This window comes from Haemorhous mexicanus, chromosome 2, assembly GCF_027477595.1.
Source record: "Haemorhous mexicanus isolate bHaeMex1 chromosome 2, bHaeMex1.pri, whole genome shotgun sequence".
NCBI classification, from domain to species: Eukaryota; Metazoa; Chordata; class Aves; order Passeriformes; family Fringillidae; genus Haemorhous; species Haemorhous mexicanus.
Genome location: NC_082342.1, coordinates 17098724 through 17126522, shown reverse-complemented (window position 1 = coordinate 17126522; position 27799 = coordinate 17098724). Strand labels below are relative to the sequence as shown.

General features: G+C 37.6%; 1 protein-coding gene across 22 annotated transcripts in view; it reads right to left on the bottom strand.

Moving 5' to 3' along the window:
- Positions 1-981: 981 nt before the first annotated feature.
- ZPLD1 (zona pellucida like domain containing 1) overlaps positions 982-27799 on the bottom strand; it is a 145336-nt gene continuing 118518 nt past the window's right edge. For all 22 annotated transcript variants that reach the window (XM_059836920.1, XM_059836914.1, XM_059836933.1 and 19 more), the window contains 10 exons: positions 22318-22431; positions 16901-17121; positions 14418-14599; positions 13712-13784; positions 10578-10675; positions 9881-9961; positions 8905-9076; positions 7477-7585; positions 4457-4486; positions 982-2566 (listed from right to left, as the gene is read on the bottom strand). In XM_059836920.1, the coding sequence (XP_059692903.1) occupies positions 2391-2566; positions 4457-4486; positions 7477-7585; positions 8905-9076; positions 9881-9961; positions 10578-10675; positions 13712-13784; positions 14418-14599; positions 16901-17121; positions 22318-22423 (1248 nt within the window). In that variant the 5' untranslated portion in view covers positions 22424-22431 and the 3' untranslated portion in view covers positions 982-2390. The remainder of the gene's footprint in view (positions 2567-4456; positions 4487-7476; positions 7586-8904; positions 9077-9880; positions 9962-10577; positions 10676-13711; positions 13785-14417; positions 14600-16900; positions 17122-22317; positions 22432-27799) is intronic.

Below are 27799 nucleotides of genomic sequence, written 5' to 3'. Positions count from 1 at the left end.
ATGAATGATGGAGACAAATACAATCTCAATCCACAGCAAGCTCAGTAATGACCCCTACAGATGGCTGCTGGAACTCTGTCACTAATTTAGCTAGAGGGAGATCACCCATTGGTACCAGCAATTTCCACATGAGGAAAAGTTACACAAATATCTTACCTGGTTCTTCACAAAAACAAAACACTATAAATTTAAAAAAAAAAAAAAGAATAATAACATTCTGCATATTACATTATTGCATAGCAACTCCATTTTTGTAATAGGTTACCTGAGCCTCAAAAAATGTGGTCAACAAGACTTTGTTAATTACTATGAAATACATTTCCTTATAGAAAAGCAACAAATTGTCTTCCAGAAACACAGAGGAATCAAATAGGACAAGTATGATACTTCATCAGCAACTTTTTTTTTCTTCCAACACCATTCACTTTCTTTTTCTGTGGTCTTAGCCAAACTGTATGGGATTTGTGTCAGAAAAAGTGTCTCTCCCTCCCTCTAGCAGACACCAGCCTAACATTTTTTAACAGCTGGTAAGTTAAAATGGACATATTCACATTAGTAAGCATTTTTAAAAGTATTGAAGAGATCAATTAACTGCTAAAAAAACTTTCTAAGGATGATAATGGCTATCTCCATCACTGGAAACTTTCATCTAAAGCTGAAAGCAGCTAAAGCAGCTAAAGCTGCTCCTTACTAAGTAGTAATTACATTAATGGGATTTTTGTGGTTGCCTTTATTAGTAAATTAAAATAGATTATCTGAATTTATTTATCCCCAGGCTGGAATATAAATCTCCAGAGTTTACCACACTCCTTTAAAGGTCAGTAAATCTATAATTATATTAATTTATCCTGTATATTGAAAGCTCTTATCAAACCGACTTAAAAAAACAGGTCCAGATCTCCTTTTTGTAGAATGAGGTCCCTGGAAGCATGTACAAAAGTAACAATTGGACAGGGGAAGGAAAACAGTTCAGACAAAGCATCCACTCTGAAATGTTTAATTTTATTAAACAATCGTGTTTTACATGTCATCAGACCTAACCCCTGAAGTGCAAAATTGTTTCTGAGGTATTAAGACTGGAGGAAAACAGGCACAGTATTTGTTGTTAGGGATACTGCCCTACAGCACAGTGGAATTTGCAAACAGGCCTTTATACAGCATTTGCAGGGTCAGAGAAAACTGAGAACAAGACTGTATTTGTCTTTAGCCTTGAGAGCCAAAAAGCCCTGATCATTAGCCAGTTCTGACACATCAGACACAGTTAACACAGGATGATGATAAATATCAATGAGGTGTTTCTAGGCCAATATGTACAGTACAGGAAAAATGAAATTTAACTGCTGTATGTGTGACCAAAATCCCAACTGTCTATCCAGTCCAGCTTAATATGTTGTGTCAGTGGTGGCCTCGCTAGTACCAGCATTTTTGTCTACTCTACACAGCTGGAGCCACTGCCTTGTGCTCCTGTTTGAGGGCACCTGCCACTCACACTCACTTCAGGTAAATCAGATGTTCATCAGACTGACTACAGGCAACAGGACAGTTCTGCTTGTAGCCTGTTATCCTTCTAGTTGCCCTCTTCCCCTCATCCATGCCGTGAACAAGTCTAACTCATGCAGAAAATCTGCTAAAGAAATAAGCACTGATTGATGACTGTTTGTGTGGAAATGAAGGCTTTATCTGAGAACTGAAAAACTCACGGGGCAAAACTTGCCCTTAACAATTAGTATATTAGTGAGAGCTTTACTCAGTTGCCAAATTGTGCTCCAAAAATAATTTTCTGTGAGGAAGGTTTGGGAGATACTTGATACATGATACCTCCACAAGCCAATGGAAGATATACATAAGAAAATACATCCAAATTACAAATAAGTAAAAGTCACTTGTTCCAAGCCTCTCTTCAGTTATTTTTAGCCAAGACAGCTGAAAACAAATTCCTCCTGAGACACATTTGTTTTTGTGAAAAATGTAATGACAAAAGGGAAGTTATCCTTATCTTACTAGGTGTTAATGAACTTATGAACTTTCCTGAATATGTCAGCCTATGTATTAAAGTGGCACTCTTGGAAAGGTTCTCATCTGCAGCCTCTTCAGCTTTTAGACCTTACTGAGCAGATGAAGACATGAGCTCTGTTGTCAGCACATTCATGGGCAAATGTCATGCAGTCTGATCGCAAACACAATTGAGATTCTCAACATTTTCTAGGCTTGTTACCAACATCACTGCTGCTTACCTACACAACATCATCTAGCAAATCTACAAATACAGAATAGCTGGAACAGAAGCTGGATACCACTGGAGTGTTGCCTTAATATTACTTTTTAATGGAATCATACTTCACAGGCGAGAAAGGCAACCCCAAACAAAAAGTGCACACAAATCATCACTTTCAGTTGAAAACTGGGTTTCGGATGCCACTCAGGACCAAACTGTTGGGCCAGTTTCTGTGCAGAAGGGTTAGAGAACATACAAAAAAGAAAATGCTTGAAATTCCTAGTACGACAATGCCTGAAATCAGCACACTGGTGACCGTGTTCATCTGGAAAGGAGGTCCGTTTGGATGAGCTGCAAGGAGAAGAAAAATTCTCAGGTGACATCTGGTTTTACCTCTCATGAGTGCCAAACACTTCTGCCTTCCCCTTCCAGTAACCAATATACTGTATAATTGCAATGAAGGAGCTAAAACTAACTGTACCTCATAATGGGCACCTGTCGACTTGGATAAAGCTAATCTAAGTATATTTTGAAAACAGTTATTAATTCTTTCAATATCAATCATGTTGGGGGATAAAAACATGCGCCTTCTGAGGCATTATCCCTCATCTGCCAGTGACCAACCTTGACCTGTGTTTTACAAGGCAAGGCTATCATTATCCAAGGGCTTATCCAAGAACTTATCCAAGGACTATGAAGGTAGATGTATAAGGATTAGTGGCCTAATCAAGTTAATGAAAGGATTTCTTCCCCACTATCATTATCTACATTTCAATTCAAAGTCTATATAAATCAGCAGACATGTCTGGCACTGGATATTAGACATTCTGGAAGCTTGTTGCACACCTTCAGAAAGGGCTTCATAATATGTTTATCAATTCTCAGGTAGGAAAGGTGACATATTTAATACTTATTGCAGATCAGCAAGCTGCTCACGGACCAGCCACATACACCCACAGCAAGTACTGTGTTTTCCAGCAGGAGGGGAAAAAAAGCATTTGAGCACTAATGAGCATTGGCCATTACCAGTGGTGGAGAGTGAGGTGAAATGACAACACAGTCTTCATGTGAGAAACCAGACTGCTCCTCCCAGAAGCAGCCACCTGCCCCCAACACGATTAATCCCACTCTCCTCACCCAAGCTGAAAGGAAATCAGCACTGTTGGTCTGGTTACCCTCCCCTTTCCAACACTGTCCTGCTTTCTGGCTGCTACAGCAGTAACCTCACCTCACTCTACCTCTGTGCTCTCCACAGAGATAGCAACAGGCAAAGGAAAGGCTTTTGCTCTGGGATGGAGAGGATGCTTCTTTTGTTGGATGGGAAGGAAATATAGCAGCCATCAACACAGCAAACTGTGTGCAGCAAATAAAGAATTTGCTTTTTATCATTTTAATTATATCCATGGGTAGAAGCACACCAGGGAACAATTAATTACAGGCAGAACTCTCCATGACAGACAAGAACAGCAACTGCTTTTATATGTTCTAAACTGAGTAAAGAAAGGAACAAATAGCGTTAGAGTTCAGAGGACAGATTGGATTCTTTGTTCCACTCAGTCCTGTTGTGAATACCAGGTGGAATGGCCCAATATATCACCTGATCATCCTTTCTTAGCCATCAGCCACTCCTTATTACTAGCAGAGAACAGTAACAGGCTGAAACAAGTATTCCAAGTGCCCAAAGGAAAAGCACCCTAAAACTTAAAGAGCTGAACTACCCTGCAGCCTATTTCCTTCACTACCCTAACAGGGCTCAAGTTCCATCCAAATTTCTCCCCAACTTCACTTGTGTGGTTAAACGCTAGGAGAACAGGAGCTGAAGCTCTGACCTTCTGGCTTTGAGATGTGAACCAAGCTAGACTGCACCATAACAACAATTTTCCTGTTCTACTCCTGTGTGGCATGGCAAATTTTACTGCTTAAATCTGGTTTTGCATCTGGTGGCTATAATGTACCCTTTACCCTCATATGCTGTAGCATCAGATCTTCATTTCAATTTCATCACAGGAATTAAAGTTTCAATGTAGATGGTGCTGGGTGCACAAATTAAACTGAGAATTCCATACTCACCAATTGCTTTCTTTTCAGAGCTGGTATTGACTCATTTAAGCAACAAAAATAAATAGAAATTAAAAGAGGAAAAAAATCCCAGCGCATAGATATTAATCAAAATGGTTCATCCTCAGTTCTGCTTCCCTCATAAACCCTCTCTTATGTTTCTTGAAACTCTGATTAACTTACCAAGCTGTGAATTGTTGGTTGGCGTCTCATCTACATAAAAAAAAAAAAAAGTGTCATATTTTTAAAATACCTATGCCTACCTCTTCCCCTCTTGCAACACAAAAGCCAATAGTTGTAGCTTTATTTTAAAAGTACATCAGGTCTACTTGCCACATGGACTAGCAGCTTTTAGCATCTCTGTTAAAATATGGACAATAACTTTAATTGCATGTCTTTGCTTCATTTTTAATATCAGGAGATGTATAAAATATTAATTAAAATTTTTAATTTCCTGTGGAGAAACAAATCAACACCACCTTAAATCAGTAATCTCTTAATTGAAAAGGTGGCCAGTTCTATTGTCTCCCTCAGTAACAGCACAAGCATAAGCACAATGTTATATGTAAGCCCCTTCACTTAATCATATTATAAAATAGCTCTATAGGAAAAAACTTGAGTTTAACAAGAAAAAAATATGTCAGTGACCATAAATTATTACAAAAAAACTCTTTTTTCCATGTTCTTTTTCCTCTTGGCAGTTACATAGTGGCTTTATATTCAGGCTAACATTTGTATTTTGTCTTCAGTTTTTACTTACCTGTGTCCATTTCAGAATTACATTTCTCGTCACTGTTTTGGGGGGGTTTTGTGCAATCTGTGAGCACAGTTCACTTATACATTTTTTTTGAGCAGCTGTCTTCCAAGCTTAAGTGAGATATCCATCAAAAGCTACATAATTTTAACTTCACAAGTAAGTCCCTGCTTTGTTTCCATACAGAGACTAAAGCATTTTCTTCTGTGTACGCCTCCTGTAATGACTTATTTTGGATTAGCAAAAAAGAATAACGTTTCTCTGAAAAGAGCCAAATGCTAGAAATAGGAGTTCAGAAACACACAGGAGAAGGACCAGCACTCTTTTGCAGCAGCACTCTTCCATTCCTACCAAGGCAGTTGCATCAGCAGCCCCACTGCCAGAGCAGCTGGTGGCAGGTCACGGGTGGACCTGGCTACCTTGAGGAGCCTCTGCAGGTGCTGATGTGCCCAGGCCAGCCCTGGGACAGCTGCAGCTCCACCCTAAATGAGGGAAGGGCACATCTGTGCAGTCCTACTACTGGCATATGGACTGTGGTGAGCCAGGTGCAGCAGGTTTGACGGACAAATGTATCTGTGCTAAAGCTAGACCAGAGCTGGCCTTGGAAACAGTGTAAGAACTTCCATGCACCCTCACATCAATGCAAGCCAGTGCTACTCCCTGGTATTCCTCATCCAAAATTTACCTAACTTCTAAAAAATTATCAAAAACTTTCCAAATTTATGCAAAATTATTCATCATCCAGTTAGTTTTGTTCAAGTTCTCGCATGATCTTCCCTCTTTTAGTTTGTTAACAATGGTATGCATAAACCTCCTGGTTCTTATGAGTTTATTTTCACAAAGGGAATTGACAGCAGGACTAATTCCCTGTTTCTGATCCAGAAGAAAAAGGGAAATGCCAGGGAGATTGAGGGACTTGCCCAATGCCAATCATTAAATTCGTGGCAGAGTTTAGAATTGAATCCCATTTTTTTTCAAATATTTCCCATTAAACCATCCTTCTGTCAGCATGAGTGTAATGCTCCAAAAGCACACTATGAAGATGGAGGAATCAAAAAAGTTTTATCCACCCACCTTTAGAATACGCCTAAAAAATTATTTTCCTTTTTCAGCCTTATTCATGATTTCATTTAAACAACCTCAACAGTTGTCATGAAATTAAAAAATTGCTTATACTTTCTTTGGTGCCATTAAACATCCATCAGATCTCTTTGCTTGAAGCTATGCAATATTTAAAGATAATTGATTAGTATCCTTTTTTTTTTGTATTTTTTGAATTGTAAAAATAGCATCCCCAGCATTTGAATCATGAGCTATATTACCTACCAGGGGCTGTTTGTGTAAGAAGCTGTACCTAGTTTCCATTCCTTGCCTAAGGCAGCGTTACTCCAGCACACTTGTTTGGCTGAGCAAATCCGTCATTCATTTCCCATATGTACTCATGTATGCAACTTTGAAGTTAGCTCTTCTCACTTTTTCTTGGCTAATCAGATGGCAGCAACTCAAATGGGACCATGTATAATGAAAAAAAATCGCTCATTTTCATTGCAGATATGCTGCTCATAACAGAGCCTGTTTGCTCTAGAAATGGTCTCTTGTTAGGTGGTTCCCCATTCTGGAGGGTCAGTTGCTCTCTTTGTATACAAGTACAACTACTTGGCACTTAAAAAAGGATTTTATTCTCAAGTTTTAAATTAGATTTCCTAGACCACCAGGTTCAGTCCTACTCTCAGCATCCTAAACCTAAGCCTGCTGAAATCAATTGCTTGACTGCAACTACTTAAAAATATTTGTAATTTGTAAAACTTAAACAGCAGCAATATATTTTTTTTTTCAGAGACTGCAAGTTACATTTAGAGCTGCCTTTTATTTTTTTCCTAAAACAATTGGCAATAAAAATGAAAATCGTGGAATTTCACCCTCAATTAAAAGTGGATTCTGTCCCACTGCTTAAAATTTACAATGGTTTTGTCCCATTTCTTTCTTATAGCTGAATCTAAGAATAGTGTGCATTAATTTTAAGCAACATGTAGATAAAAACCCAGAGGGAAGCTGGAAGAAATGCTGAATAGAAAGTGACAGTGAATATTCATTATCCATCCAAATTAAATTGCAACATTGAACACAGTGCCTTAAATCCTATTATCTCCAGTGAAATCTGACCAAAAAAAAAAAAGTCAAGCCACTGAGCCTAGACTTTTATAATGGCCCTATATGTATAACAGTATCCCACAGTGATTTTATTGGAGGAAGAAACATGTGAGAGCCAAACAAAAATAGTAGCTCAAAATTTCTACCAAACAAAGTAGTAAAAAATGTCATAAAAAATATTCAGTAGTAGTAAAAAATACTCAGCAAAAAGTCACTGCAAATTTACATTAAACTGCAAAACATTTCCCCAGGTTTATGAAATTCCTGCAGTCCATACAGAAAGATTGCTTATTCCTACCACTCCTGGTAATGATGGGGCCAGCAGAGATTACAGCATTGCCAGATGTGCTCTGAGGGCGCCAGGTTGTCCTTCCACCAGTGTCTCTTCTTTCTCTGTTACTGCAGATCTGAGTGGTCAATCAAAACAATCACAGACTCAGAGTGGAACAGAACTGTGGCCTTTTTGTTCTTCCTGATGTAATATGAATTCTTTGGTAAGCAATACTACAACTTTGATTTTATTTCTTAGTGTGCATTAAATCACTTTGCAATAAAAACATCTGCAATATTGCCTAGAAGTGCATCTTATAAATTCCTGGCTTCCCATTTTATTTTGCCTCACTTTGTTTACCAAACAACATTGCTGTTGTGTACAAGATCCATCTTATAGTATATTAAATTTTCAGTAGTTAATTTCCCAAAGCTATGTTTACAGACAGTTTTCCCCAACAAATCTGTTTTGCTTGACAATCCCTATTCTAGGAAGCTTCTTGAGTGAGAGTTTGCACATCTTCCATGGAGTTCTAAGTAGCAATGACACACTAAAACAATCCCCAGCACTCTCATCTGGAATGCGCCCTTAACATTTGGAATCTACCATCTACCTTAATCTATGGTACTCAAGCGTGCTCCAAACAAGAGCATTTCCTTACTTTCAGCTTCTTGTGAAAGAATTTCAAAAACCTCAGAATATAAATTGAATGCAAAATGAATTTTGTAAGTGTGTTACATAAAAATATAAAATAACGTACAAAATTTCAGGACTATACTGAACTGACCGCACTCTAAAATTCTAAACGGGAGGTCATTCAGTAGGAAAAAATGCACTGTTCTGAAGACAGCACAGAACTTTCTGTTTATTTAAATGTTTCCATTTCCAAAATTTATTTGTTGTTCCCGATACTCCTAAAATTAGTTAATTTTAAATAGACATACCATCATGAACTTCAGCGCAAGACTAGTTTTCAAATGATAGAGGAGATGATATACTCTGAGGGGCATGGTATTTTTTTCACTGTGAGAAACTTCCACAAATTTTCCTTGTCAGTATTACAACACTTTCTATAGCTTTAACTTTTCCATAAACTATTTCCAAGATACTTCTCTTCATCCACTGTGATGATGGATACCTTACTACTATACTAAGAACATCAACTTGAAAGCCATCTCAGAGTTGTTACTTTTAAAAATTAAGTACCACAAGGCAAAGAGGTATTTTCTCACATATTCAACAACCTGTGTTTTGCAGGTCTAGCATTATTTTATCTCCAGACAACAGTATTCATTTCCATATTCTTCATCAGTACTTTCACCTTCCTTCAGACACAAAAAACATTCTTACTTCAGCCTCTACAAGTTGCTTTCATTCTGTGCCATCCAAACTTCCACAGCACTTGGGTGCAGAACTCCAGGATGCCTATTTTATATCCAGATAATTACAACTTACTGGCACAAGAAAAGGACAGTCATCTGCTCTGCACAGCTTCGTCACACAGTGAAGGAAGACCGTGGACATCTTCTGGTTCTTGTGCTTCACAAAGCGAAACACCTCAAAGGAAAACCGGCCCATTTGACTCTTGCCGTTCTCAATTATGGTTGTCTGCGGGTCCTTGTCACAGCTAGTTTTTGTAGGGAAGAGTGAAACTGGGATGAGCAGCTCTGTTAGTGTTTTGAAGCTCTTAGCTGGGAATATGATAGCTTAAGCAGCAAGATCAACATTTTAGTTCCTTGGAAACGAAAATATCTGCAAACAGTCTGCCTGCTAGGTGGCAGGTTCCTGTGCTGAAACACATTCCTACAAAAACACTGTTTTGTTTTGCAGCACCGCAGCTATAACCAAGGTACCATTTAATTCCAATGCTCAAAGGAACTTGAGACCTGAAGCAAGAAGCAATCAGGTGTGCTAATCAGTACAGACAGGTAACTCTAAATGAAGACAGTACCTCTCCATTAGGTGTCATGGATAAAATTGAATCTGAGATATTGCCAGGATGTTTTTCAAAGTTCCAATTCAAATAAATGTTATTACTGGGAGTAGAAGTAGGAGCAGCTATTTATATTTGATCATTTGCTTAACTACTTTCCTGGACTGAAGTCTCTGTTGTTTTACATCACTGTCATTCACCACATTCACCTTTGGTAAAATAAAGGCCAGTTTAGCCATTCACTTTAAGCATTTATGTTATTTCTGGTAGAACTACTTTGGATATATGCTTTTCTACCTTCATAATTCTTATGACTTGGCTCCTGCTTCTATGCTTACGTTCACCCAAAAAGAAGCGCTATCTATAAGCCTAGCCCTTGGTCCTGCCTACTAATAGTGCTTAAACTTTCCAGGCAGTTTAAGACACCACTATTGAAGAGGTTTATAATTATTTTTTTAAAGAAGTACCAACAAAATACTGGGTTTGCACAGGCCCTACCTGAAGAAAAGATCATATCGAAGATCATCACTAGGATTGCCAGATGGTGTGGTGTAACAGTAGTCCATCAAAACATTCCACCTGCACAAGGAGTAAAGGGATAGATGAGGGGAGCTGGCAGTGCAAGCATGGGGGGTGTGAGTGAGGTGAGATGGAAGGACAGCAGAAAAAAGCATACAAACAGGTAGTGCAGGCTGTTACAGTGAAACTGAGATACTGTACATTAAACAGGTCACATGCCAGTCATCCTGTTTCTTCAACTACTTGGAAGATTAAACAGCACAACATAGCAGCAGAACATCATAAATCAAATAATTTGGCTTCATGTAAGTCACCATACCAACACACACTGCACACCTCCTCTCAGAAATCATGGCCATGTAGGACTAGAAATCAAAACCAGCCCACTTTTAAAACCCCTGGATACTCTCACTTGGTCCAACAGAGGCCTTTTCTTAAAAAAAAAGCAATATAGGATTTAAAATCTAATTCAGGAAAACTTTCATAACGAGAACTGCAACAAAATATGCATTCACTGCCAAGGACCTGACACCCTCCAGCTGAGAGCAGTGATTATTGAACACCAACCATTATTTTGAAATACAAAAAGCTACAGGGAAAGACAGATGCTTTTAAATCAGGTAAGTAACAAGAGCTGAAAAGCAAGCAAGACAAGAAATAACATCCTCTATGGTACCTGCCATCAAGGTTGGTTGCTCTTACAGCTGCATATATTTTGGTTTTCAAAGGTAAACCTGTGCTTGGAATAAGGAGTTGCTGGCTGTAGGTTGAATCCTGTAAAACAAACATTGCCTCAATTGTAACAGAAATTCCACTTTAACAACCCATCTGCATCCAGACTGAGCGCTCAGCCATTTTTCTGACCCTTCTGTGTAGAATGATTGTTTACTTTGTTCTCTGTAAGGGAAGAAGCAAGAAGCAATGCCAGAGAAATTGCCTACAAGTTTGTATGTAAAGACTGACTTTGCCCCATGCAACAATTTGGGAGAATATATGATTTAATAAGCTGGTTGGATTAAGTGATTAAGGAAAACATATCATTCATTGCCACTTCAGGAAGTCTGCCAGAGCTTACAGGCACACACAGGAGCTACTCTGGTTTTCTAATAGAGGAGCTTTACTGGGTTGTCACACTGCACTCTTTCCCAGGAAAGGTTGCCAAGGTGATTTGAATTAGTGGAGTTAGCAATGTTATCTATGAGATGTTATACATTTTAAGCTGTAGTCTGGGAGCACAAAGACATTCTGCTATGCCAAAGTGTAGTTTCTGTCAAAGCTGACTTGTTGAAAACTACAGGTAACAAACATTTTCATTTAAGTTCCAGTATTTCAAAAGTGCTGTTTCAAGAAAGCTGTATTCAACATAAAAGTTGGGAATTCCCCATATACTACTACTTAAATGTAGCTGTTTTATTGGGGCTTTAGGTTCAAAATCTAAACCATTAACATCCCTTTACACTTTAGCAACAAAGCAATGAAAGAGATCTGTGCAACAGAGATTAATTGAGAATATCAAAATGCACTACCTGGTAAAGTCACCTTTGTCAAACACAGTGCTAATGCAGATAGCACAGTGACTCGGCGTGTTGAGAACCTCTCGTGAAAGTTCAAAACACTCAATATATATGAAAAAAACTGGTAGATAAGATTTCAACAAGGTTCATTGTGGCAAGCAAGACCATGGCAAGCAGCAAATGACAGCAACAAGAGGGTTTACACCAGAGACCAAGTGATTTTTTTTCAAAATTAACAGCATGCCCAATATCTAATCTATGCAGTATCAGAGGCCTTCAGGTAGGTTTGCCTTCTTTCAAATTAATTATACATTTCTATAACACTTAGTTCTGCCACATTTTGCAACTGATTAAAAAGGGCAAGACCCTTTACACTCTATTTACACTCCATAGTTGCTCTTTCATTCTTTAAGAGTAGTTTTTATTCATTTAGAGAGACGTTTGCAAAAAGGCATAAAAGCACATAGCCACTTAGGCTCTGTGAAAGCCTATTAAACATTTTGCTATTAAACTCTGAGTCTACCATAACAGCTCTTGTCTTTCCTAACAATGACATGTACTAGCATCACAAAGTAAATCTAAACAACACTTTGTGACTGGAGACAGAGGTAAGCTTAGAAGATGAAGAGTCAACATGAAGAAATAGCACTACAGCTAAATTTGGAGAAGACAGCTTGCAATCAAGAAACAAACCTGTACGAATCCCCTCACTAATAGCAAGGGTGGACATGAGCCCTGAGGCCCAAAACAAGGACTACTAACAGGGATCAAATGACCCCATAAGACAGTAGGTGTCCAGAGGCACTCCCAACAGGGAAAAATGCAGGCAGCGCAGGCAGTGCACAAGCTGTCCATGTATTTATCCAGCCCTGGGAAGTGAAGCAGAAGGGCATATCCACCACAGGAATCTGCCAGCCTCAGCAGTATTATTCATTGACAGTACTACTCATTAGGGCAAGTCATGTGACTGCTACAAGGATGAAAAGACACCACTGGTCATGGTCAACTTGTAAACTTACAGGGGTGGGCAGGGTGAAAGCACATTTTGGCTTTTGGGGATATCTGAGGGGGAAAATGTGCTCAATATGAGCATCAACAGCATTTATTCCTGTTTGCTGAACTGGGCCCTGAAAGGCAGTCAACATGCAGCTTGGTTTGACTGAGAAATTTGCCTATCTTCATTCTGCCCCATCTTTTTGATCACAGGTTTACTTAAAAATGAGAGAACTATAATCATCATTTTAACAGATTATAGGTTGTTATTTGGAGCTCGGCTCATTCAAATAAACATGATTTTTTTAGAGAATGCCGTTGAAAAATGTCCTGTTGCAATATTTATAGCTCATTATGTTCAAAGCATAAAGCATTGACTTTTAAATCAGTTGCATGAATTATAACTCAGCAACACGATGGCATGAATAATAATGCAAAAAAAAATCGGATTCATAATTTACAAAAATGATGCTTGATAGATTGAAAAATTGATATTTAAATCAGGTATTTAAAATGTATGAGTAAAAATTTTAATCAACACAAAAATATAATTTCAGGGATTAATGTTAAGTTGAGGTCCTTGCATTTTTCATGTTTCAGTGTCACCAACCCATTTACATGGTAAAAGCTTTTACAATAGTGCATATTCAAATTACCTAAAACATAAGGAAGAAGCATTGGATGAAAACTGTCATAATTATTAACCATTAAAATCTTTAAAGTCCGCACCATAAGGCAACATATGCATCAAGATATAGATTTGGAACTGATGCATCCTTCAGATGATCGAAACACTCTGATGAGGCTTGAACATAAAAATACCACAGCCAAAGTGCTACAGTTCATTGCTATGGGAAGAGGTCTGGAATAATTTTATAGAATTCTACAGAGTACTCTCTGTTTGAGCACAAAGCACCCATACACACACCAAGAAACATAATAAATGCAAACAAAGTATGCACTCTGGAGTATGATTGTTATGGCTACGATTGATTGGTCACGTGGCACTCCCAGCTGAAAGCCAGAGCTGTAAATTGAGGAACTGTATAAATGCAGGACAGAAAGACTGTGTCTGTCCTCAAAGACCAGCCATATAAACACAAGACAGCAGGAACATGCAAACAAAAAGGAAAAAGGAATTCAGAGATGAAACATGCCCAGAAGAAAGGCTTGGCTCATGGGAGGAGTGGGAAGAAAACAGCAAGTTATGAAGAGGAATCTATACTTTTGTCTGCTAAAACAGTTTGTATCCACATGGCAGAGAGATTAATTTAGTCCAGGTCATACTGTGTTTTATACTCACATTGTAAAGCAACAAATTCAAAGTGCTGATAAATGTACCATTGTTCTCTCTTACAGAAATAGCAGCTGATGACCTACAACAGACCCAGAAACCAAAAACCCTCATGAAGAAAGATACCTTATTTTTGTTTTTGCATACTTCAGTAGGCTTTATCATTAAAAAACTCAATGAGTCATATCACAAGGAGTTAATTTATGCATTTGGGTTATAAACTTCAGAAACAGGAATTTATAGTGGAAATACTGACAGTCTTAACTATGCAGAAAATAATGGATAGTACTGGAAACACGAATCAGAAAAATAATTAGCAGAGAGGCAAAGTGACAGAAAGAAACTCACGCTACATGATGTACAAGGTTTACTCATGGAAATATTTTCTCTTGCATTCTATATTTACAAGCTTCTATTTCATGAAGAATTTTTTTCTGCTATAACTTTTGAGAAGAAAACCTGAATTTTAAGGGAAGTTTTACATTATCTAAGGGTCTCTTCATAACAGCAGGTCTTCATAAATTATATTATCTCATATAGTGACGCTACAGAATTTTCTTTTTCCTCGCAACACTTCTTATTTTGGTGCTTTTTCCTTTCCCTTTATTCTTAAACAGCCAAAATTGCTACATGGACAATGCTGTTATGGCCTGCACATACACATGCTTACCCAACCACGGGGATGAAACTCATAGAAATGGAAAAACACACTTACGAAGCCAGCTGGGTATTGTTAACCAAGTACTCCAGTGGGTAGCTACAGCTAAATTTGTACAGGAGCCCAGGCAAATAGCTGATAATCGTTGGTGGGTCTGGTGTATCAATATAGCCTGAAACATTACCTATCTGTACCACTGAGGTATTTCCATAGGCATTGATACCTCGAGCTGAGGATACCTATTGAGGAAGAGAGAAAATTACTGTTAGCTGAAGTTAACTGTGGAGCAAAAGCAACTGAAGGACAGTGATGGTTTAGTCCATAATTTACCCTGGAATATCTTCACTAAAACATTCAAAAATTATTTAGTCTAATAACATTTTCACTGTGTTCTGTTTTTTACCTCCCTAGAATCATGAAAATAAGTCACAAGCTGTATCCCTGTTCTTAGAACAGACTTGAGCAACATTTGAAACAAATTATGAATCTTGGAAGCATATTTTTTGGTAGGTACTTTTTTTCTCTACATTCCCATTTAATTTATGCAACTTCTTGGGAAAAACTAAAGCAACTTTTCTGTTACTGTTAAAAATGAACTTCTATATCCAATAAAAAGGCCAATACACAAGTAAGAAACTATATTCTCTCACTGTTGCACTTCAGTTTGGACACATGAAAAATAAGGTTCTTTTATAAGCAGATACAAGCCAAATAGTTGAAATTTGAGTGTGGCTTTGTTTATATTACATATTTCTAAATCTTAAATATAAACTATAAACTGTAAGAAAATACAGAGCTCAAAAGTAATACAAAATTAATGTCAATGCAACCTGAATTGCATCCATGGGCACGCACTACTCTGTATTGCTCAGCTCACAGAGTGTGCAGAGCCTGAAAGAACACAGAGGAAGACTGAGGGACACTTCCCTGCTGGTATCAGCCCAGCCCCACTCCATCTGTAGCTACTGATCTGAATAAGGGGGCTGTTTGAAAAGAACTGAGAACAGCACAAATTCCTTTCTCAGTAGGCACAGACGCAACGGGGCAAATTAACATAGCACTGGACTTCTACTGCAGCATTTCTTTTGTACAACTGTATTGGCAAAACAGATGTTCTCAGTAGCTTTAAAACACATGGTCTCTTAAAAAACCATTTCATTATGGAAGAATCATCCTGAGGTTCATGTGAGTCATAACATTTTGCAGTTAGTAACACATATCACACAGCAGGAATTTTGATTTCTTTGTCTATCAAAAACACACCTAAAAGACAGAAGCAGGCGTGCATTTTGCCCATAGAGTACTTAATAATTTTTTTAATGGCACAAAAATGTTGAAAATAGAATTTTCCAGGATCTGAGTTTTTGCCTAAACAGTACAGGCTAAATTAGTACAGTCAAGCAAAGCTTTTTTAACTTCCTCACCACCCTTCTCCCATAAAGTAAAAAGGAGAGTCTGCTGTATTACAGAAAGACATGGGGTTTACACAAGTTCTGCCTGAACTGTTGTCTTTCCTTTACTTTTATTGAAAATTAGCTTGAAGGTCTTTGCTGTGAAACACTGCCAAGAAATGCAGGGGATTGTAAAACTCCAGTGTGGGGAACATGATAAGAAATGCTCCCTGCTCCATTTTTGTCTTCATTTGGGGACACAGCATGAATAAACAGAGAGGATGGGGGAATATTTTTTGTTATATTTTTAGCAGCTGCTTTGTCTTTGTGTTCAGTGCAGCCTGGTGGGGGACTTCATGGGAAGCTCCAATTATTTGGACTTATCAGACCGGGGGGTCTTTTTATTTTGTTTTTTAAACATCAAACTCTTCCTATTATGATCAAATAGCAAGTTCAGGGAGTTTACAAGGTGACCAGCTACACAGGAACAGGAAGAAGTTGCTTCCTGGAAAATTCTTCTACTGCAAGTCATAGAGGTGCTATAGCTGAAAAAGAGTCTTGAATTGGCTGAACTGGTTTTCTGTTGAAATTTTAAAAGAAAACTCACCCTAAGGCAAAGAGGTCACAGAGCATAGCAAACATTTCAGCAAAATTATTAGCAACAAAACAGGAGGTTTGTTATAAGAACTGACAGTGAACAAGTACAAATAAGAATTTTGGAGAGAATAAAAGCCTTGAAAATAATACATTTTTAAACTTGTTTTTTTAAGTTATTCATAGGTACTTTGATATCACTCAATGAGATACACATGAACTATCAAACTCTCCACTTCTGCAAAATCTAAGGCACGGTCAGCAAGACTTTTAGAAACATCTTGTAAAAATCTCATTCTTCCACTGAAAAAAATACTTAAATAAAAATTACACTTTCTAATCAGAGGACAAATGTGTGTCCCATCATATATTCTCAATAGTAATCAAGATTATAAGTTACCAGCTTCCTCTGGTTTTCTTTGATGTATGCAATATGTTTCCAACGGGGTAAGACAAAGTAAATATTATCTATGAAAGCTACAATGCTGTCAAGGGCATTCACTTGATCCTAGGTATACAGAGCCATGCTATAATTTCACTTTGATTTGGTCTTACCACTAAAGTGTTTCCACAAGATTCCAAAGTACTCAGATTGATGATGAAAATGACCACTGCAGGAAAGGTGTTGTTATTGATGAAGCCCCTGCAGTGAGCATCCCCATGTTTCCCATTCAGCGCCAGATCTGTCTCAGAATAACCAGAAAAAAGAACTGTGCAAAAATTTATCTTCATAGTAATTGTCTGTACTCCACAGAAAACATTGATATCTCGCTCAGCTGCAAGAAAAACACAGGGAAAGACATTGTAAGAAGATTTGAAGTAATCATTATACAACTATTGTAGCAGTTACTTTAGCGTTGTGACTTCCAATCAAACAAATTTTTAGATTTCAGTTTCAGGAAAATATTAAAGTATAAAGGTATGACTTGCATTAGTCTGAAGAACAGATTTTGACCATTTTGCTGAAGAAAAAAATCAAAAATTAATATAGTAACATAGTGTAACCAAGTAAGAAATATATTAATCCCGCAGCAACTCTTTTAGTAGCACATTCATAAAATGAAACACTGCAACAGAGTAGAAAGCAGCAAGTGTTTAAATATTTGGAATCTGATTAAGCAGCCCCCTCTGGAACAGAAATTTCCAGCAATTTTGAGAAATAGAGAAGGCCAAGCTCTGCCTCCCAGCCCACTCTGGCTGCATTTTTCTGAGTTGTCTGGAGTCCACTTTTTATGAGATCACAGACTCAGGCTGTGCAGACTTTGAAGTACGATCAACAGCATATCAGAGTAATTTATTATGATCTCTCTTAAGTTGGTTTTCCCTGGGTTTTGGCTTTAAGTTGTTTTTTTTTTTTTTTTGTTTTGTTTTTAAGAACCATCAACTTGAGCTTTAATGAAAAATCAGTTGGCTCTTGAAAAACTATGATCAATACCACAAAGCATCTTACAATCTTTCATTCTGTGCATTATGACAACACAAAAGACCTAGAAAGAAGCAGCTGTTAAAACTGATCAATTTTTGAAGAGCAAAAAAAGTGTCTTCGCCAATTTGACCTTTTATTCAAAAGTTTTGAAGATTTTCATGTTCCGAATGGAAAAGTATCAGGTTCAGATACAGGCATAGGCAAGAGATTTTTTTGCTTTAAAGCTCTAACATTGCTCTTCTTTAAGGTCTTCTTTGCCCATAGATGGTTGGGGGGCTGTTCTGGTGTTTCCCCTCAGTGATTTACAAAATACATACTGCATTGTATTAAACACAGACATTACTCCTTTATAGAACTAATTTATTACATCTGCTTAAAGATTAAGGGCTATTAAAAATTGTAAAACAACTTCAGTCAATACTGTACCATTAAGCCTGCTAAAACGAATTGTTTCACTTTGTAGTCACAGCAGAGAGGAAATGAAATTTCCATTACAATGAACTAGTTCTTCCCCCATGGTACAGGAGCTAAAGTAGTTTAATTTAGACAGCTTTAATGGTGGCTTTCGAGCCAAAACAATCAAGTGCAGAAAATAACAGGCTAAACTCAGTCCTGAGCTAATGTCATGATAAATGTTACTCACTGGGTGTAAATCTGGGCAGAAAGGTACTGGAGGCAAGGCAGGAGTTGAAGTGATTTGGCATGAAATTCTCCTGGTTTGTACACAATCATAATCCCACTAATGTAACACACAAAGATCAGGAAGCAGCATGCCTTCGTTTCCTCTGCAGGAGGACTATTACCATCCATTTAATGAGTGTACCAAGGTAGAGGGGCCAGCACAAAACAGGGAATGGCAAAGTGAGCATTTATGCTTCCTTGGGCTGATGCACAAACAGTCAGATCATAACCAATTGCAGGATGTAACGAAGTAGCTCAGGTAATTTCATAATTCACTTCAAGCCTTTTCAGAAAGCAGAATAATAACTTTACCAATTAAGTTATCATTACTGCTTGCAAAATTATCATTTGACACTATAGGAGATGAGATCATTCTATACAAGACCAACTTCTTTGAGATACAGGAAGAGGATAAACAACCTTTCCAGACTTAATCTTTTCTGCCCACTACTTCATGAGGAAGTATTGCTGCCAAATTAGTCCATTCCGGAAATTAAACATTTTTTGTGAAGAAATTTATGTGAAGCCAGTCCCAAACAGATCTAATGTCCTCTTAGATGTTAAATATCTGGTGCATTTCTTGACAATTTGGGAAGGTAAATATTATTCCTATATGAATTAAAAGAAACAAACAAACAAAAAGTATTTGCATTCCTGCATTAAAAGCCTCTGGTTTTCTGAGTCAGAGGAGTGATGGCTTGAAGGTTATGGCACCCAGCTGATGAAACCTTAACTGTAAGGGCCTCACAGTTTCCATACAGGCAAACCACTTGGTTTCTTTCTGACTCAGATCACACAAGCTATCTACAGCCAGAAGTGCTCATGGATGTCTCTCAAGCAAGAGAGTAAAGCCCAAGAGGGACACAGATCCTACAGAAACAGGATCTTGAATTATGACTCAGACATGGGGGAGCAGACTCATGGGGCCAAATGCTGGGAGCTCTGCTGCCCACTTCTGCTCTGTTACCCCTCCATGCATTGACAACTCACCCCAGGGCAGGCAGCAAAAAAACCCTCAGAGAACAAGATTTTCCGCAGAACACCTTTGATAAAAGTCATTCCATCAGAAGAGGAATGAAAATACCTGTGTAGTTCAAAACCAGCTTCTCCTCATGAACCTTCTCTTTGATCAAATCCCTGCTTTGATATTGAAATAAAATGCACAGTTTATGTGAAAAAGCTGCAGTATTTCCTCAGTCCCAACAAAGTTCTCAACTTGAACTCAAGACAAGAACCCCCTGAATCAAAACTGCAGGTCTCAACTGGAGACAGACTGATATGGCTCTATGCCCCAGAAGCCTTCTAAAAGCTATGCTTCACTGCAATGCAGAACTAAAGTTTTTTTCCTATGTAAGCTTTCTGAATGATGGCAAGATCTAACCTAATTATATATTCTCTAAAACAAATCTAGCTTTGGTACAAAAAAAAATCACTGCATTTTCAGTCTGCCAAAAATGGGGCTATTTTTCCTTCATTCCTGATGACTATTGCATACCTGCACTCTAAAATAAAGCTTCAAACTGCAGAAACAAAAGTTCTGTTTGATTGTCATCCTGTTTATGCAGCACTATTCCTATGATAAAAGCACAAACAAATGAAAAATGGATGAGCTCCATGGTCTCTCTAGGAAGGCTTAATTTGTCCTCTTTGTTGAAAACAACTTCTGTTTCTTATCAACATTTAAAGAAAAAGAGGAGACAACTTCAACACCCAATGGCTTCTCCAGTATCTGCACATCATGCTTGGAATTCCAGCTGGCAGCAATAAAGACTCCTTGTGTGGAACAAATAAGGAACAGGAAGAAAAATCTATCCATACAAAAACTCTACCCATAACAAAGTTCTGTGAGTATTATCTCAGCCTGGAAGATATTGGTTTTAAAATGTTCTCCTTTGTGACTTCTCCTGTGCCAAGTGCTGAGGAAGCCAGCACAGGAAGAGTGAGCCCCTTCTCCCTGCAGAGGCTCTCTCCACCCTCAGCAGCCTCACAGCTCCACTAGCCTCAGCCCATTACATCGCAGACCCTTCTGCATATAGAAAATAATACCTGTCAAATTTGGGGCAAAAAGGGTTTCCGGCTTTTACCTCCATCTCAGATGCACAACTAACAAACAGAATTATTTTTCTTTCCTAGCTGTCAACATCAGCAGTAAGACTTTTGATTAAATCCCGGCCTTTGAATTTTTATGACAAACAACAAAGAAAAGGACTGCTCTCAGCTCTTATGGCCAGTTAGGGGTGATTAGCATTTACTTTAAAAAAAATGTTTGCCTGTAACCTAAACAGATTTTCACCCAAATCAATGAGATTTGGCAGACATGGAATCTGATACGACTCATTTTTATGAGGCAGAACTGCAAGAGGCCCCTAAATACCCTCAATAAGAGATGAATTCAATTCGCAGGTATCACATTGCAAACAAACATTGGCACAGAGCAGGTGCAAAAAATGACCAGAGAAAAATTTTAAAACACAGAAAGAAGAACATAAACTTCCCTCTATCTGTTGCAAACATCTCAAGAAGCCTGAAACGGGGACCAGATAAGCCACAATTACATAAGAAACTCAAAAGGTAGCTCCGAAGCAGGTGGGCAAAATTCACTTACACTTCAGAGGCAAGTCTGCAAAAATTGATGCTAAGAAGTGGAATATGTATATTATGAATAGAATAGAATAGAATAGAATAGAATAGAATAGAATAGAATAGAATAGAATAGAATAGAAATATATTTTAAAAATAGCTGGCAAAATACTCAGCTAAACTGTGATTTTCTCAGGGGGGAAGGCAATGTATTTGATCTTCTTTGCATGTCTTATTTCTCTGTTCTTCATGTTTATATTGATTAAGTGGAAAAGAATCAAACCCACTGTTGGTCCTTATGTCAACAAAACACCTAGCAGTGTGATAGTAACACGGGAATCAATAAACCGACTTTCTGCCTTCTGCTGACTTAAATTTAATAAAAGAGCTGACCCTTCCTGAAAAAAAAAAATAAATCAAAACTTTTATTATTCAGAAAGCAACAACAGGAGAGGTATTACAGTGTAATACTACACTGAGTGGTCATTACTGAACTTTTCAATTCAATCGCTATCTCAGAAAAACAAGATGTGAGAGAGACACTATTCACAGCCTTCTTTTTATTATTATTATTCTGCCCATGATACAACTGAAGCAGGAAGGATCAGCAATGTAATAGAAACCTGGATCCTTTGCCGGAGTAAACCCTGATACCATGCCACTAAGACTGACATTTCATTTCTATTTCTCATCGTATTAACAGCTCTGAGCATCCAATGTCCCCAAAATTACTTCATTCCCATTTTCCTAGAGGAAGGAAAATGTATCATACGTAGACAAAACTCATTGCTTCACCTGTCCCTAAGCAAGGACTTAATGTTGAAGTGAGGCACTAAAATTCTGCCATCAAGGTAATTTTGCTTAAAAGAGATACATATTTCTTTATTTTACTAAAAGGATATAATTAAATTCTCTTACCCAGGAATACAATTATATCCTAAACATGAAAGAAAACCCAGTTAGAAGTGTGAGAGTGTTAAATCTATAGAGAACATTTACAACAATATGAGCTCTGGAGCACTGGCAAAAGCAGGTCAAGTCCCACTGGTGTGAGGGGAATTGTTTGCCTTGCTACAAGGCTGAATTTGACCCATTGTGCAATTAAGAAGGAAGTAAAGTGCAGCATTAGGCAAGTTCATTGTCAAGAAAACAGTTAACACTCACTTAATGTGGAGTCCTACCCCCAGGCCTTAGACAGATTTAAAGCTCTGTATTTAAAAATAAGCACTGCTTTGAACCAAGACAATAAAGAAGCCATTAGAAAAAAAGCCTATTAAATACTTACCAGGAAACCTGCTATGGAGGTTAGCATCACAGTTGTATCCATTGAACTGAGCAGTCACTGGAAGCACTTCAATCGTCAGCAGGAGCAGCAACCATACCTGTTCCATTGCAAAGCCTAGCAAAACATGGAGTGGTTATTACTCACATCTGTTCATTGCATTAAAGATGCTCACTGCAAACATTCCATTGCTCGGGAGGCGATGATCTCCAGCAAAGGAACTGGGGATAAAGCTCACAAGCTTGTGGGAAAGAGGTCACAGACAGCAGGGCCCATTTCTCTGCTCCTGAGTAATGCCTAATTTCTATTAACTTCTACAACTTTCAGTCATAACTTCTGGCAAAATAAAAGGCACTCAAGGATAACAGAAAAGGGAAAAAAAACAACCCTAAAATATATTGATAGATTAGAACTGCTTGAATTTTTAAATTCCAGCCATTTTTTTACGTTTCAGTGTAAAATTGCTTAAGAAAGACATCTTGGCTAAAATAAAACTATTGTTCCAAGTCATAGAAAACCATAGAAATAAATGGTTACCTCAGAAATTCTGAGGTTCAAAATCCTATAATAAAAATTGCTTCATATCTATTTGCAAAGATTTGTTCTTTGCAGCATAAATGCAATTAAATAGAGCTTTCACAAAGAGCTGGTACAGACACTTGCATCTACTTGAATTGTATCTGGCAATCAGAACACATGAATTTCAACTGTTTTCAGTAATGATTCCTTTTGCAAGGAACTCTCTAAGGTGTAATACCTGTGGGATTTACCACAACCAAAAAAATCCCAACTTCTTATACGTGTCTGTCAAAAGCATCCCAAAATATTGAGATTTTTGTCAGTGAATCCAAGTGCACTAATTTTTTGTTTGGTTTATTTTGTTTGTTTGATTTTTATATATGTAAGATTTTTTCATGCTAGAGAATATAGCTGCTGATGTAGACCCCAAATGTGGCAAAGCTCTCCATTTGCCTAGACAGGAATTCAGCAATTCTAAGATTTAGGAAATTGCTTCCTCTAAGACTACAGATCACCTCTCCCCAAGTGGATAAGGTACATGCGCAAACTCCAGAGATGTAGCACACCTAAACGCAGCCATACCTGGCATGGCAAGGGACTGTCCTGCATTGCTGAGAAGAGCTGGCCACAGCACATGGAGAGAACATTTGAGACAAGCCCTCACTCTTTACTGCATCTTTCAAGGCCACACAGCAGTCTGAGCTACTTCTCCTCAATAATGCAAAGGCTTTCACTAACTCTCAGACCAAGCTCATTTAATGCTCTGTGCTGAAAGACCCTTAGAGGGCACTCCCACATGCTTTGTCAATGAACAGATCAACTCCAAGAAAACACTGACCCAAATTCTTCTAAAAAGTCAAAGGTGTGTCCAAGTGTATAGCCAATGATTCCTGAGCAATTCTGCTTGGAAGTACAAGGAATAAAACGTAGAACTGGAAACACCAGCATCCAGCTAAGCATGCACATTTGGGAAGTCAGGTGTAACTTTTGCTATTATCACATTCAAAAGCAGCTCTCCCACCTAGTTCTTCACAACTTTCTGAACGAGTGTCTTACAGCAACTATGCAACCTCCTTTTTGTTTCAGGTGGATGCTAAATTCCAAACAAAAGCACTCTTTGACTCTAAACACTTTTTCCATTAGATTCCTGTGGAGATTGACAGCACTTGAAGCTAATGTTGATGAAGAATTGTGAAAACATAAGAAAGAAAATAAAATGTCCAGCTGGGTTGCTATGAAACCTCTGTATTTTCATGATCTCTTCACCCTGTCCATCACTCTCAGACGGAGAAGCACAGCAGCGTTTTGCTTGTTTGTTTACTATGAAAATTCATACCTTATTTTGAAAGAAACATCTTTTCTTTCAGAATATTGGCATTTCTCCAGTGTTCTGGAGACTTACCTTTGCTTGTACATACAGCAGTTACATTGATAAAGTGGATATTACTGTTTTCTTGTATATGGACTGGTTTCTGATGTCCATTACAATGGGATGCATCAAGGGCAATTTACCAAGATCTAAATCTGAGTTTAATTTTCTAACATCCACAGTGGTTTTTTGCTAGTAAAAAAACTGTTTGAAAAGAGTTAAATGAAAGATGTCACTGATAAAGCTGTAATTATTATTTTATATGAAAAGCAGAACTTCACAATAAATTCTAAAATTTTAAATTATTGAACATAACTTAAACTGCTGCATTTTGGAGGAAGGACAGATGATTGCTAAGGAACAAATCTGAATTAAGACATTAAGTATTTATAGCATTATTTCTCTAGCTGCATTCAGAACAATTCAGATTTTAACACAACCAATAATGTCCTACTTGCTTTTTGGCTATTTACTCATCTGCATATGAATCAACATGCAGATCCACATCACCAATTGAGCCGACTCCTACTGCTTTTGGTTAAATAAGCTATGAATATGCATAATTTCTCATTTTTCAAGAGAACTGAAGGGCTAGAAAGCGTCCTGAGAGGCCAGCACTGCTGATCTGCCCACCCCAGACACAACTAAGGCAGCCATTCTTGCTTTTCCAGTCTGGTCTTAAAGGCCCCTAGCAAGCCATTTCTCAACAGAAATTTCTGAACTTCAGCCCTCCCAAATGTTTTCTACCATACCAATATGGTTGACCATTTAATACAATTATAGAAGCATATAAGTTTTATCAAAATAGTAACAGGAACATGATATTATTGCTGGCATATAAATATGAAATTAAAAATCCATGTACAAAACCATAAGACAGCATGCAAGTGTCAGGAATGGGATGATTTATAATCTTGGAGTGAAATACACGAGGATTTTTTTCTTCATTTAGCATGCAATTCTTAGTATGCCTTTTTGAGGAATGCAGCTCTTGGTGGTTTAAAAAAAAAGGCTTCTTTGATCTACAACAAACATATTTGGCTTTTAAGAAGATTTCCAGGATTAAAAAGATGCCAACACATACTGCAAGGGAAATCTGACCCTTTCTGTTCATTAAACTCCTAAACAACAAGCCCATATCAGGTTTCACTGATGTACCAGGACTCAGGCCCTGCTGTTCTGTGCTGCTCATCACTGAAGAGTACAGAGAGGTCAGAGTTGCAACAGGCAGCCCTCACTTTAATTCACATCACTTTACAAAGCCCTTGTCCCTGCTTTGATAAACTTCACCATGTCAGAAAACCTGCAGAGAATTCCCAAGTAAAGATGTTTATGATTTAAACTTCACAAGCTTTTGCCGTCAGTTTAGGAATTTAATTCCACTGAGAAGCTATAGTTTGATTAAAATTCCCTCTTCTTTCCTCTGTCATGACCTGATATTCATTTCTCCTCTCTCCCACCCTCTCTAAAAAAGACGCTCAAAAATTTTCCATTGTCAACAGTATTCACTGACTCAGCCCTACATTTTTATTGAATTCCATTAGTGAGCCAGTTGAAACTTCCAAGTACATTATTATTTCAAATATTCTTCCTGTATTTTATAAGAACTTCCTATAGTTCACTGCTTATTCTCTATTTTTATTTCACAGGGATGGCAGCTCAGCCAAATAATATGGTGATCCTCATGCCTTCTGACTGGATACATCTTTCAAAAAGAATAGTTAATAGTAACAACAAAAATTTCTGAAAGAAAATTACAGTTGTGATAAGCACATAATAAACTGGTGCCACATTTATAAGTGTTTTCATACCTGTCTGGTATGCCTAGTAACTGCTTAAATGTTTTCCAGCAATGTACACTAGGTATCTACAAATAATGGAATAGGAACATTACTTATGCTCACAAAAATATTTTCAAATTATCATTACATAGTTCAACAAGCCCATCTCAACCACCTCATGACAAAATAGTTCCTCGTCCTTCTGGCTTGCATTCATCTTTCTGCCACACTTGTTTCTGCATGTGCACCCAAGATGTGAATAGTTGTGAAGTGCATTTACTGTGCCACTGTCAGGTCCTCCAGAACCACTGTGCTTCTAAACACACACGAGACTGCCATCACTTAAAAGTAACCCAGTGAACAAAAACAGAAGAATATCTCTCTACCTCAAGTTCTTCAGTGGAACTTTTTCTTTTGACTTGTACATCCTGTTGGAATAAATCATCCAGATCGTTTTCACTATCGCCTTCCACTTTATATCCTTGGGTCTTATGATGCAGATAAAACAGGACTTAGATCTTTACAGCAACTGTTTTAAAGATAAGTCTATCAAAATGTGATAATTGCCTTTTTCAAAGTTTTTTTAATAGATAAAGGGCAACTGAGATGCAAGGAACTTTAAAACACATTTCAACTACAAAATTTCTCTATGTTGTAGATAATCTTTGGTTCTGAGACTTTGAAACATGTATATCTTTTTTAGAGTGTTCTGTGATTTCAAACCCCATAGTGCCATCACATTTCTGACACCTAGAAAAACCTGCAAAACGGAAAAAATAAATATATACAGACATGCACATACATACATGTACATGACAAATGCAAACACACAGAGGCACACACATGAGCCTTGCAGTTCAACAGTTTCCCACTAAACCTATGAACAGCCTGTATATTCCCAAAATTACAGTATTTAAGGCTCACAGGAAATGTAATAATTTGACATATGTGAGGAAATAATAAAACTAAGAACATCAGAAATTGGTGCACCTCAGAATGTACAAAACCAGCTGATTGTTCACACATGAAAAATGTGAAAATATTTTTGTTTAAAATAAATAAACTAATATATCTCGTAGCTATTCAGAACACAGCAGTTGTGGACTGAATGAGAAAGACCATGATTTAAAAACGCACATTAATCAGGCAGACTTGCCTTCAGCATCAATTATCTGGCCTCAGAATGACCTGTATGTATTTCCTAGTCATATTTCTGCCCTCAATACTCGAGATTTATAAAAAAGAATCCTGAATTAGCTCCATAATGTATTAGATTTGTAATTAAATATTGGGTCAAAGCTTGGAACACCTCCTTAATCAAAATACTACCAGAACCACATGGGAGCTTTCCCTGACCAATTCTAAATCATAGCTAAAGTCTCAAAAGCCAAGATGTTTTGTGAATCAGGTAGGTGCCCATACTGTCTAAGGAAAATGAGACTGAAGAAATTTTTGCAGCTTTTGAAAAACAAAGCTTTTGCTTTGGTTCAAAAGTTTAAAATATTCTAGTGTAAGTTAAAAGAATTTTGTGCTATTTTCAAGCTTTTTACAATAATTTCTTTCACAGAACAAAAAAGCCAAAGGGTCAGAGGAAGAGATGTTAAGTTTCCATAAAAGGAAGCCACATTAAAATCATTAGACTTTAATTTGAAAGACCCCAGGTTTTCACCAGCACACGACAACGGGCAACTCATATTCAAGATCATAAAATATTTATATGGAAGCAACACATAGTGTGCTTATGAATTGAAATGAAATAATAATTATAAACCCTTCTGAACACCAAAAGGGTGAAAACTTACATCTGTTTCCAGAA